This window comes from Engraulis encrasicolus, chromosome 3, assembly GCF_034702125.1.
Source record: "Engraulis encrasicolus isolate BLACKSEA-1 chromosome 3, IST_EnEncr_1.0, whole genome shotgun sequence".
Lineage (NCBI taxonomy): Eukaryota > Metazoa > Chordata > Actinopteri > Clupeiformes > Engraulidae > Engraulis > Engraulis encrasicolus.
Window position 1 is genome coordinate 42,816,699 of NC_085859.1, and position 12,719 is coordinate 42,829,417.

At 40.5% G+C, this 12,719-nt stretch overlaps 1 protein-coding gene across 1 annotated transcript; it reads right to left on the bottom strand.

The window, feature by feature from the left end:
• Window positions 1-156: 156 nt before the first annotated feature.
• LOC134446166 (H-2 class II histocompatibility antigen, A-S beta chain-like) lies at window positions 157-5,732 on the bottom strand. Its single transcript, XM_063195470.1, has 3 exons — window positions 5,630-5,732; window positions 634-915; window positions 157-275 (listed from the first exon to the last, which is right to left on the bottom strand). Exons 1-3 carry the CDS (start codon window positions 5,706-5,708, stop codon window positions 157-159), a joined length of 480 nt encoding a protein of 159 aa, XP_063051540.1. The 5' UTR covers window positions 5,709-5,732.
• Window positions 5,733-12,719: the final 6,987 nt, after the last annotated feature.

The window sequence follows — 12,719 nt, forward strand, 5'->3', positions numbered from 1 at the left end:
AATTAAGACTGAACACTTACGTCTATGTAAAAAAGCAATTATAAAAATAACAACAAACAACATACGCAGACTCCACTGCATTGTACGTCTTTGTTTTTCTATAGTGAGTTTAAAACACGGTTATACTATATCTTGAAATGCAATTATTTTCTGATGCTAACCTTGAGTCTTCTTTCTGTAGTAGAGCAGTCCAGCAGAACAGACCAGCAGTCCCAGCATCAATCCTGCAGCCCCAATCGCCACCTTGGTCCTCTCTGACGAGGCCATGGAGGATTCTAATGGAGAACACACACATACAAACAGGATATAAGATTGTTGTTTTTTGTTTTTATTGTGGTCAGGGCCGGATTAATGCACAGGCTAGATATGGCTGCAGCCTAGCCCCCCACATGCCAGGGGGCCCCCAATTGGCCAAAAAAAAAAAGGGGGGGGGATAAACGACTGCATAATTGTGACAAGATACAGTATTGAAAAATTCCTCTCCACAATTGGCAGACATGCCATCCTAGCATATGTAATATTGTCCCAAAGTTTGCCTTCCGTGGGGGCTTACAGCAACCTGTAGCCTAGGGGCCCCCGGCCACCTTAATCCGGCCTTGATTGTGGTTATCATACAGCTGAACAAGTCCTCACCCCATACAACCTCCAGAGGCTCCTTGAGGCTGGCGTGCTCCACCACACAGGAGATCTTCTCTCCAGCTTTGGGGGTGAACTCCAGGTGGGAGTGGATCTGGTAGTACCAGTCCCCATCCGCCAGCTCCTCCGTGGCTGAGACATCGCTGGTGGCCCTGCGGCCATCCCTGTACCAGGTCACTCGGATCAGCTTTGGGGAGAAGTTGTAGGCACTGCACATCAGCATGGCCGGCTTGTCCCTCTCTGATGACCTCACCAGACTCAGCTTCACATCGGGCTGAGCTGTGGGAAGGGGAGTGGGAGTGTTGTGAAATATCAACACATAGTATATTACTAATATTATTGATGCTAGCATTAACCAATAACCACTTAAATATTGCAATAATATCTAGCAAACAATTGGAAGGGGAGTGGGCAGTGTGGCGAAATATCAGTTTACCAACACATTTAATTTCATACAGTCCAATAACAGCTTAAACAACGAATAGCCTACATTTAATCAAATACTGTCCAATAAAAATGTTTTAACTGAACTGTTGGAAGGGGAGTGAAGGGGTAGGGGAGTAGGCGTTTGGCAATATATTACTTGACCATCATATTTAACTAGAGATGCACCGGATCCTGATTTTTAAGATCCTGCCGGATACCGGATCCACTGCCTAAGATCCTGCCGGATCCGGAACCGGATACCGGATCCTATGAAAGGGTTGAAACACATAGCCTACTCACACACGTGGGCCCTTTTTATCACGTTGGCTCAAACTATTTTGACAGAAAAAGGTGCATCTCTATATTTAACCCTTTAATGCAGAAACTCTGTTTTAAGCTTGTTGTTACCAAGATAGTAACAACCAAAAGACTATACAACAATATGCAATAATAACAACTAGGACCTAGGAAAGTTCAATCAGTGCTGTGAACCAGCAATATACTGTATGTACCATCATTTTCCCCTGAGCTGTTACAGTGACAGTGGGAGGGTGATGATCAATATGCAGCCTAGTAGTCAGGGGCGGATCTAGACAGTTTGGGGTCCTAGGCAAAACATAAACATGGGGCCCTCAAATCATTCTTTAAACACGTCACCAACTGTCAAGGAAGGAGTGATTGTGCTTTTTTGGTGTTTTGTATCATATATACACAGTAAAAAATATTCCCGTGATGTCACAGGGAATTACTGGCTACTAATTGTATTCATTTCACAGTAGTTTACTGTGGCCATCCTCACAGTTTACTGTGATCTTCTCACAGTAGTTTACTGTGGCCACACCACAGTAAGTTACTGTCACCCTACCCACACTACCATGATCCCGCCCCTCCATTCATCACCACAAAAGAGGTAGCTACCATGTTATTGTGGCACCTCCCATTCCCCACCATGACTGAGACAACTGTGGCATGGAACCAGTCCATCACACTGCTCTCTTGTATTGATAGACCAAACTATCCATAACCACAGAGAAATTCAAGTTTCTGCAGTATGTGCAATATTATTACCATTTAATAATTGTAATCTCCTGGATGATAGTACATTAACCAGTGTGCATAGAATACTCTAGTTGAGCATAATTAGACAATCCTGAAATTTCTTAATCAAGTAAGCAACACACCAAAAAGGATACCTGCTACCACAATACTCACTACCAACTAAATAGCTAGCCAGCCAACAAACCAGTCCACCAGCCAACCAAAAGAGTCAGTTGTCAGCTAGCCAGCCAAAGAGCCGGCTAACCAACTAACACTCAGTTAGTCAGCCAACTAACCAACAAACAAGTCAGTTGTATGGCTAGCCAGCTAACAAACCAGCCATACAGTCAACCAAGAGTCAGTTAGCCAGCCAACCAGCTGGCCAACAAACAGTCAGTTGGTCGGTCAGTTAGCTCACTAACCAACAAGCTGGACAGAGAGCCAGCGAACCAGTCATTTAGGCAAGCAACTCAAGCATTGTGACAGTCTGAGTTTATATAGAGGTGAAAGTTAACCATGTGACCAGAGTAATCAGGCATGTGGCAGCTGCAGGTAGTAATTCAATGAACTTGTAACAGTCCTATATACTCAAGTGAGGGCAGGTACTAATTGACAGATTGATTGGGCACTACCATTGTTCCTGGTTGATGGTAGGCAATGTCAATCATGTCATGCAGCATTTGACTTTCAATTGTGCAATGGCACTTCACAAGATAGCCTATTTTTTACTAGGTGGCAATATTCTGATTTAAAATTGGATGCTGGAGTTTTGGCGTGCACATTCAAGACAAAGGCATTAGCAGGTGCCAACTTAAAAAAGTGTTTGTGTAGCACATTGGTTGCAACTTCATTTATTGGAAGCAGAACCAGCAACATTTCCAATCATAGACCTTCTTCTAATTAGGCCTGACAATTAGTAATTACAATCCATCATGGCCAGGAGCAACCTAAAGTGACATACAGATATGCAACATTGGTTACTGTCCCTAGGGTAATGCCGGGTTAGGAGGGATTAGAACCTGCAACTCTCTGATCTTAAGTCCACCTCCCTAACCATTAGGCCAAGGCAGCCACATAATGCACCCAATCATGGCCTAGAGGAAGGAAACACCTGTTATAACAGCACAGTAGTTAACTGTGATATGACGAAAAGTCTCTCTGGATTTCACAGTAACAAATTATGGCAGAATGTCACAGTATGTTACTGTGAAATGAATGCAATTAGTAGCCAGTAACTCCCTGTGAGTTCACAGTAAGATATTGTTACACACTTGAAGTGGGCGAAAGTTCAATGGGAAGGCATGTCAGTTGGGTTGAAGGCTGACGCCTTTACAGTAGTTAACTGTGATATGACGAATTCACAGTATGTTACTGTGAAATGAATGCAATTAGTAGCCAGTAACTCCCTGTGAGTTCACAGTAAGATATTGTTACACACTTGAAGTGGGCGAAAGTTCAATGGGAAGGCATGTCAGTTGGGTTGAGGGCTGACGCCTTTACTCAAAGTGAAATACAACAATGGTTGCTGGTTTGGAGGGAATTGAACCTGCAACCCTCTGAACTTAAGTCCACCTCCCTAACCATTAGGCCAAGACTGCCATATACCACAATCTGGGCCTTCAGACAGTTCATCGACATTTACAACAAACTATTTAGTCATCAACTTCTTGTTTGCTACATGTCTTCCCATGCTTGGTCATCTTTTTTCTCACTTCCTCATGTCAATATGTGCAACCTGAGGGGGAGGGGCTTAGGACATACGTGCTTCAGATCGTGTCCCATCATGCAATGCACTTATGGAGAGCCATTTATCTAGAAGGAATATCTTAAGTGTGCTTCAAAATATTACTCCTTGTTATATTCTGTGTTTATTGTAGGGGTTGTACTATTTAAAGTGGTACACAAGAAAAATGACCATATTCCCACCGTCATGAAGATGGTCATGTATATCTCCCAATATATATAGGCCTAAGCTCATTCTTCTGTTACTTGACAGAGAGTGGGGATAAAGTAGTCAACTGATGATGGGTGTATACCAGGGCTCGACACTGGCACCTGCCAACCAGCCAAATGCTGGTAATACTTGACTGTGGCTGGTAACAATTTCAGTGTCACTAGCCAATGTGGCAGGTAGCTTATTCTATGTTGTGACATATCAGTATATTCTGATCAGTATATTCTATAGCGTATACACTTTGCCCCTTGTGTATCAATTGTTTGCATTTAAAATAAATTCAATAAAAAAACTCAGTTACTCAGTTTCTATGTTTGTTTTCTTTCCATGTAGTAATCCATGCACTTATCTTCTTGCTTTAAGCAGTTTAGATGTACAGTGTCATTATTTAAAAAAAAAAAAAAAAAAAAAAATCTGGCTTGTAGAATAGCTGGATGGCTGGTGACTAAGGAAAACCACTAGCCACAGTGGCTGACAAGCGAAAAAGTTAATGTCAAGCCCTGGTGTGTACATGTATACCACAAGACATTAAGAATGAAATAATTTGCTGAAAATGTCAATGAAAGGTGTGATTGTAATGAAGAGCCCAACCTGTCTATGACTGAAGTTGTGCCCCAATGCACTAATAATTTAATAGATACTCCGCCCACACAGTAGTTTACTGTGATGTCTCCTAGTTTATCACTTTGTCATGCTGGTTATCCTTGAAGAGCACAGTAAAATACTGTGATGTGCAAGTTAGGTGAGAAATGGCAAGTGATACAATGATTTCAGACTAATTTGCTGTGTGCCGTGTGACCATCACAGTAGCATAGTGTACCAGAACATCAGAGTAATTAACTGTGAGATTTCACAGTAAATTACTCTGAAATCCTTGTAAATTTTTACTGTGTATCTTCAATTACTTTACATACGTGGCAAATTAAGATCAGGCCTACTTTTTTGTGTGTTTATCGTGACAGTTTGGGCCCCCCAATGCGGGGCAGATTTGGTTGGGGCCCCAGGCAATTGCATAGGTTTGCCTAATGGTAAGTATATGCTAATAGTCTTCTACATTGAGGACATGCTCTTTTTGGTTACAGTAATCAGTGGCGGAACAATTGCACACAGGTTATTGCACTGGCAAGACTCTTATGTTTCTTGTATGCACACATTCCTGTCCGCACGCACAGCTGAGGATCGCTCTGCAACCTCCGATTGTTTGGTGACTGCTGTCTCTCAAAAAGTGCGCTCACGTGAATGGCTGCTTAGCATTTTGCCTCCTCTCACTGTGTGAATGTTTGTAAAGGAATCTATTGCCCCCCCCTCCCCCCAAATGGCCTGCCAAGGTTGAAATGGGGCCCCTACCCCCCCCCCCATAGTGCATAGTGGCAGTAATACACAGTAATACTCAGTATAGAGTATCAGCAATTCTCAATTTTAGACTTGAGAGTACTGAGACGTTTTATTGTATACCTCTATAGTGCTGCACTTCACCTTGTTTTTCATATGACTATGGCAATTCACTGTGATTGAGTGCAAATATTCACAATAAATGACACAATACTCTTTAGTCTACAATGTTGATGTGCTCACCGACAATGGCGAGATGCTCCCGATACACACGAGTGTTTGTTTTACACAGTCTGTATGAAGTGTTTCTCTGATACTCCATGTGCGCTGCGTTTTCATTTCTCCATTTTGCCCACTGCATGCCCACATCGAAGTATCCAACATACTCGCTCACTGTGCTGTTATATACCAGAAACTCCATTTTGTTGTAAAAGTAAGACCCGACATAAACCATGTCGGTCAGATTCATTGTGTTGGAGTAGCACCTCATCCATCTGTACATGCAGTAACCATCTGAAATATAAGATATATACTGTGAAGTATTATTTATTTCACAAAATTATGTGCAGTAACTATTTATGTATACATCATATCATATGTTTCTTGTTTAAAAAAAATGTTCACAGTTCACAAGATACATACTCAAGTTTCATGTACATACTGTACTGTAAACACTATTCAATTTTTTGCAATCAAGCGAAGTTGTCCGACACAGATACACATAAAAATTAAAATACACATTTTTTTCAGCCTTGTTTTGCTTTTTTTTTTTTTACTTACCTGCTTGACAAATGAGACTTGCCAACAGCCAAAGACAATGACAACACAGTCTTAACTGGAACATGCTCTTCCTCAAACTGAATGAGTTCAAGTGTGTGCAAAGTATTTATCTCATGGCAATGAAGCAACCAGGCAGCATGTCATGTGACTTTAGGAAGTGTAACTGGGAATAGAAAGCTGATCAACTAATAGCTCACAGAAATATTAGTGCCCTGTTACAAACCCATTAAAAGTAAAATATGGGTATGGAACATAAATTGCAACAGTAATGGGGAGAAAAGGTGGCGATTTTTAATTCTTCACGTTTTCAAGGTAACAAAAACAGTGTCTAATGCCTGGTTGAAAAACAAGATGTCACGTAACTCAAAAAAGTATTGGAGGGGGGAAAAAACCCTGATGTAAAAGCCTAACTCAAAATCAGAAATCTACCTTAACTCCTCAAAATAAAATCATGTGAATCTTCCGGTGACTTACCTAACTCCTTAACTAAAGCCTATCATGCACAAAATTGAAAGAAAATAATCACCAACCACCACCGTTTACAAAAAGTAAAAGATGGAATCCCTCTTCACATACACAGTATAGGCAGAGATTCTTTAAGTACACTGTAAAAAAAGAACTGTGGTTTTTACGGTAAATTGCTGGCAGCAGTGGTTGACAAAGTCTACTTTTAAATAAATGACGTTATATTTCCTTTTTACATTTTACCGTAAATTGCTGGCAGCAGTGGTTGCCAAAGTCTACCTTTAAATAAATAACGTCTTATTTCCTTTTTACATTTTACGGTACATTGCTGGCAGCAGTGGTTGCCGAAGCCTACCGTTAAATAAATAACGGTAAAAAATTATATGATATTTTTACGGTGAAACAATGGTAGTAGTAGATATCAAAACTATACCGTTAAATTACGCTAAAAGTTTCCCCTCAAGTACGGCAAAAACGTGTTAACATTTTAAAACGCTGTGATTTTTGCATATTTTTACCGTTAAAAAACACATTGTACCGTTAAGGGGGGGGGGGGGGGTATGGGGCTAAGTGAATGGGTGTGAGTGTGTGTGTCTGCGTGAGGGGGGCTAATAAGGTGAGTGAAGGTGTGTCTGTGTGTGTATGGGGGGGGGGTGTTGGACGGATTATATTCAGGTTCAATTATAGAGTTACAATCAGACGACTGATTGGACTGATTATACTCAGGTGAGTCCAATTATAGAGTTGCAATCACAGACAACTGATTGGACTGATTCTACTCACTGGAGTCTGATAAACATCAACAAATAAATGGCCCAATTGCCAGATTGCCTAGTGCTGGCAGGTGGACTAGTCCAGTATCATCAATGAAGGGTATGCAAATGCATTCTTTATTTTAAAAAGGCCTGGAAATAACCTTAAGGAAAATGAAGGCCACAGCTAGCGGGGCAAGCAAGCTAACAAACAAGCTAGTTAGCAAGCCATACAGCCACCCTTACAACGTGACCTGCTAGCCGGGCTGGTCAGGCCAGGTGAGGGCAGGCCAGCCGGCCGGCCGGCCTTAAAGCCAGTCTGCCAGCTAGCTAGCTTGCAACCAGTGAGAAGTACAATGCAACAGTCCCGGTTTAAATACATGTTCAAGTGAACCATGTGACCCGAGTGATGAAGCATTTGGCAGGTGTAGGCAGTAAGTTAATCATTGCATGACAGCCCTTAGCACTCAGGTGAGGTCAGGAATTGATTGACAGATTGATTTGGATGGGGTAGAATGACAGTTTCAAATAGACTGGGCTACTTCTAAGAGACTGAATCAAGGGTTTACTGTCCCAGGTAGACTTTTTCAAATTATACTAGCCTATAGGTATATTTTACACATTAAATGAGGCTAAACTGTAGTCTGTTAATATATAAGTTACAGTGAATTACTGCAAAATGTGCAAACTGTTGCCATTTGCAGTCCTTAACTGTTGCACAGTTTATTCAGTTGCCAGCTTCACTGTTGTCAAATCTACAACGTGGAGGCACCTGGAGCCAAGCAGACAGGCAATCAGTTTTCTGTGGAGTAATTAATATTTAATTCATTATAACCTCCATTGCTTTCTGTTGGGTAGGAGGAATGTAAAAAAGGATATTCTGAATTTTGAAGAGGTTTACTGTGTCAATTTGCCTCTCAAACGAAAAATCTGATGGCAAAGCCTCAAAGTCCAATAAGGGAAGAAATGATTGTGGTGGAGAAGTTTAGATTTTGGCTGAACACCAGTCTAACTCTGATCAATCTAACTCTGACAAATTTGCTGTGTACATATGACATCAGTGAAAAATAAAGTCATGTACCGTTTCTTGACTACTTCATCTTCACTTAACGGTATTTTCCAATATTTTCTTTTCAGTGAACAGTTCAGTATTTTCTACATATGACACCAGTGAAAAATAAAGTCATGTACCGTTTCTTGACTACATCTTCACTTAACGGTATTTTCCAATATTTTCTTTCCAGTGAACAGTCCAGTATTTTCTACATATGACACCTGTCAAAAATAAAGTTATGTAGCGTTTTTGACTTAATAGTAGCTTGCCATATTTAGTACAGAGATAAACTGTTTTACATTTTACGGTCACTGACTGTTGCAATTTGACAGTTTTTTGCCGTAATTTCAACGGGCATTTTTTACAGTGTATATAGAGATATGCCAATGTAATAGGTTGCTATGGACACCTAACATGACCAGGTTGCGGTCTTCCTAAAGGGGCGTGTCATAATACTCCTGCCATCGAATAGAACAGTCCTTAGGTCTGCCTAGGTCTGCCTAAAGGGGGATTTCCCCCCTCCCCCTTGCAATAATAGAACCCGGAAACAATGGGCCAATGGAACCTCTCTCTCTCTACTCTCTCTGGTATAGGCATCAATATGAGACAATAGCTCCCTCTGGGTCTTTGATATAGTTGCTTTAAAGGTGCACTATGTAATATCTTAACTAGTTTATTTGCAATTCATGATTCCCTTTCACGAATCGTACCTTTTTCACAAATACTTACCACCACCAACAAATTCTAAGTATAGGCTATTTATTATGACTGGGAAAATTGCACATTTCATCCATTGTCTGCCATTTTGAATTTCCAGAAATAGAAATTTTTAGCTGCAAAACTTAATTCAGGGCATGCTTTGGTCATACTAGTAAATATTAGTTTAATACTTAGTAAATATTCACGAAACAATCAAAATTAGTCATAAGCAGCAGATGAACCAGCTTCCAGATGACATAAATAATGCACCCACTATTGACAGCTTTAAATCTAGACTCCAGACAAAGCTGTTCTCAGATGCTTTCCCCTAGCTTAAATTATGGGTAACACTTTACAATAGGTTACATGAGTGGTAACACCTTAGAATAAGGTTACATGAGTAATGATGGAATAATGTCTGAAGTAATGATTGATTAATAGTGACTAAACATATGATTGGTGTATGCAGTAATGTCTACTTCATTAGTAATCAATACATAATGATGAATGACTCATGATTGGAATAATAATGATTCACTATGAAGTAAATGTGATATATCAGGGGTTAATTAAGGGTGTGAGATCCAAATGTTAATAAATCATGTGTTAACATTGCGGAAAAAGATCATACCATATCTTTCCGATCATATATGAATCATACCTTAGTTAACGGTGCAATCGGAATTACTGACCATATGTTTCCATTATTACTGCACCGTAAACTGATTCATATATGATCGGAAAGATATGGTATGATCTTTTTCCGCAATGTTAACACATGATTTATTAACATTTGGATATCACACCCTTAACTAACCCCTGATGTACCACATTTACTTCATAGTGAGTCATTCATCATTATGTGTCGACTACTAATGGACTAGACATTCTTATTTTTGTTTTTACCATACCTAATGTTATCCTAATATGCTTATCCTAAAATTTAAATGGTCTTTGACTCTAATTTCCTTCTTTCTCTCCTTCTTGTTTCCTTTGCCTTTGTTTTTGAAGCACATTGAGTTGCACCTGTGTATGAAATGCGCTATACAATTAAACTTGCCTTGCCGTGCCGTGCCTTGCCTTGCAGCAGAGTTGAAATGAGCAGCATGCAATACCTACTCTGGCCTCTACACAGTACACCTTTAACAAATACATTTTTGAACCATCATTGTTCAGATTTGCAATATATGGTGTCAAAAGAGGATATAGTATATCAAGTCCTCTTTTTCATTTATTAATTATATGGGCTGCTTTAATGACTTGTGCACAGTGGCACGATTCACATGATCTGAAGCTCCGACGTCATTTAGCCCTGTTGCATTACAGCCTAATAAGGATCCTTCTCACCTCACATGTGACAAACGAAACAGATGGGATTGTTCATGTGACTGGGCCACATACTGATTTCCCTTTCTACCTTTGACTTCTCATGGAAGTATAAACTTTACTTGGCCATGGCCCAGACGGCTAAGGCACCAAACTGGTAAACTGGAGACCTGGGTTTAATTCCAGACTGAGGTGATTTCCCAATCCTGACACATTTCTCTCTCCCATTCACTTCCTGTCCTCCTCTTCTACCGTCATAGAGACAAAAAGCCCCATAAATACTTACAAATGCACAGGCCTGCAGGGCTCGACACTGGCACCAGCCAACCGGCCAAATGCTGGTGAAACTTGGCTGTGGCTAGTAATACTTTCAGTGTCCCTAGCCAATTTGGCTGGCAGCTTATTCCTTGGTATGACATACACACCACAGCCTATATTCCATTGTTTGCTCCTTCTATATCAATTGTTTTTTTTCAAGAAAAAGCTCAGTAGCTCAGTTTCGATGTGCTTGATATGCTTCCATGTGGAAAGCTATACACTCATCTTGCTTTAGCAGGCCCGTAGCCAGCATTGTGGTGGGGGGGGGATCTTTTCCACCCGAAAGTGGACTTCATTTGGCGCCCTACTCCAATGCCCCCTATACGCAAGCACGCTTCTTTTAACATATACCTTATCCATATTTACCTGGAATTTGTCTCTCTCTCTCTCAGCCACTTCATCTCGCTGCCCAGCACTGTTACCTTGCCTCCCACTGCTACTAGCTGTTGGCTCAGCCTCCACATCCTGACTCACTGAATAAATACAGCATAATAAAGACATTTAAGTCAATTGTAGAGTGTTCAAATCAGACATAATATTTTATTCTAGCAATTATTTTCTATTGTGCACATAGAAATTTGAGAGTTTTGTTAATTTTAACAAGCAGATATATTGCATTTTTCATAAAACGATTTTTAACAAAAAGCAAACACAGCTAACATCTGCACCTGAAACACAATCATCATGTGCAGGGAAAACTACACTGTTATACTCACATTTACTTTATCCATACATTTTTACATTTTTAATCCGTACTGCATTTAATTTACTATGGCCTTGGGAGCAACAGGCAATTTAAAGGGACACTGTGTGAGATTTTTAGTTGTTTATTTCCAGAATTCATGCTGCCCATTCACTAATGTTACCTTTTTCATGAATACTTACCACCAGCATCAAATTCTAAGTTTTCATTATGACTGGAAAAATTGCACTTTTCATACATGAAAAGGGGGATCTTCTCCATGGTCCGCCATTTTGAATTTCCAAAAATAGCCATTTTTAGCTTTCCTGTAAAGATCAAATTTGGCAATAGGCAGCCCAATTTCAATAAGCAGCATAGTTGCAACACCTTTTTTGACCATTTCCTGCACAGTGTCCCTTTAAGGACAGTAGTTTCAGAAATGTGTCTTACCATTAAGCGCCTGTAGGCAATTCTGATTTGGTGCGTGTTTGAAGATTCACACATTAGGCACGCGCAGGACAGAGGTTGTGCTGTTTAGGTGATGGAGACACCTTTTCTGACCACAGTGCCAGGAATTATGAATTTAGGAATTGGGAACATAAGTAGTCCTAACTCATTTTCAGTTTATAGGCATTTGATAAGTTTTTGATCAGTGTACTTGTGCCTTTTTAAAGAAATATCTTTAAATTTGGAAACCGAAAACTTAGGCCTATAGTTGGAATGTGACTCAAGCCCTACCGTAGATCTACAAAATAATCTATCTTGATCATCAGCACTGCAAGTGAGAGACTAGAGAATGTTATTGCCACATTTATCTGCGTCAAAGGATACCTAGTAGTCTAGACGGGTGGGACTGACATCTCTGGGGCTGCACTAGTAAGCATAGCGAGATGGAGGGGAGACAAAAGTGCTCAGGGCAGCTCCTGTCGTTCACTTCAAAGAGCGACATTCACTGCTTTATAGTGGGTTTAGCTATATTACCAGCATAGGCAGGAGACACGCTGATCTCAGTATCTAGCAAATATCGCTCTGATTAGGGTCGAAAAATAGGCTTGGCTACACCATTATATTGCACACAATCCGACACGGCAAGTTAGTAAACAGAGTTTCGTTCTTGCCTGTGATATTGCTACTCACTAGGACTCTTGAGCGCTGGTAAATATAAACAACGCTAAGTGTTTAAAATCGACCCCTCCCCTCCCCAAGTTGTAAAGATGCAGCTCGATGTAAATACATTTTTCGCGTTGCGGATGGGGG

Coding starts and splice junctions, on each gene's coding strand:
- LOC134446166 (XM_063195470.1), bottom strand. CDS start 5,708: ATGGAGTATCAGAGAAACACTTCATACAGACTGTGTAAAACAAACACT. Junction 916..5,629: donor GGAGCATCTCGCCATTGTCG/GTGAGCACATCA, acceptor CCCTTCCCACAG/CTCAGCCCGATGTGAAGCTG. Junction 276..633: donor GCCTCTGGAGGTTGTATGGG/GTGAGGACTTGT, acceptor GTTCTCCATTAG/AATCCTCCATGGCCTCGTCA.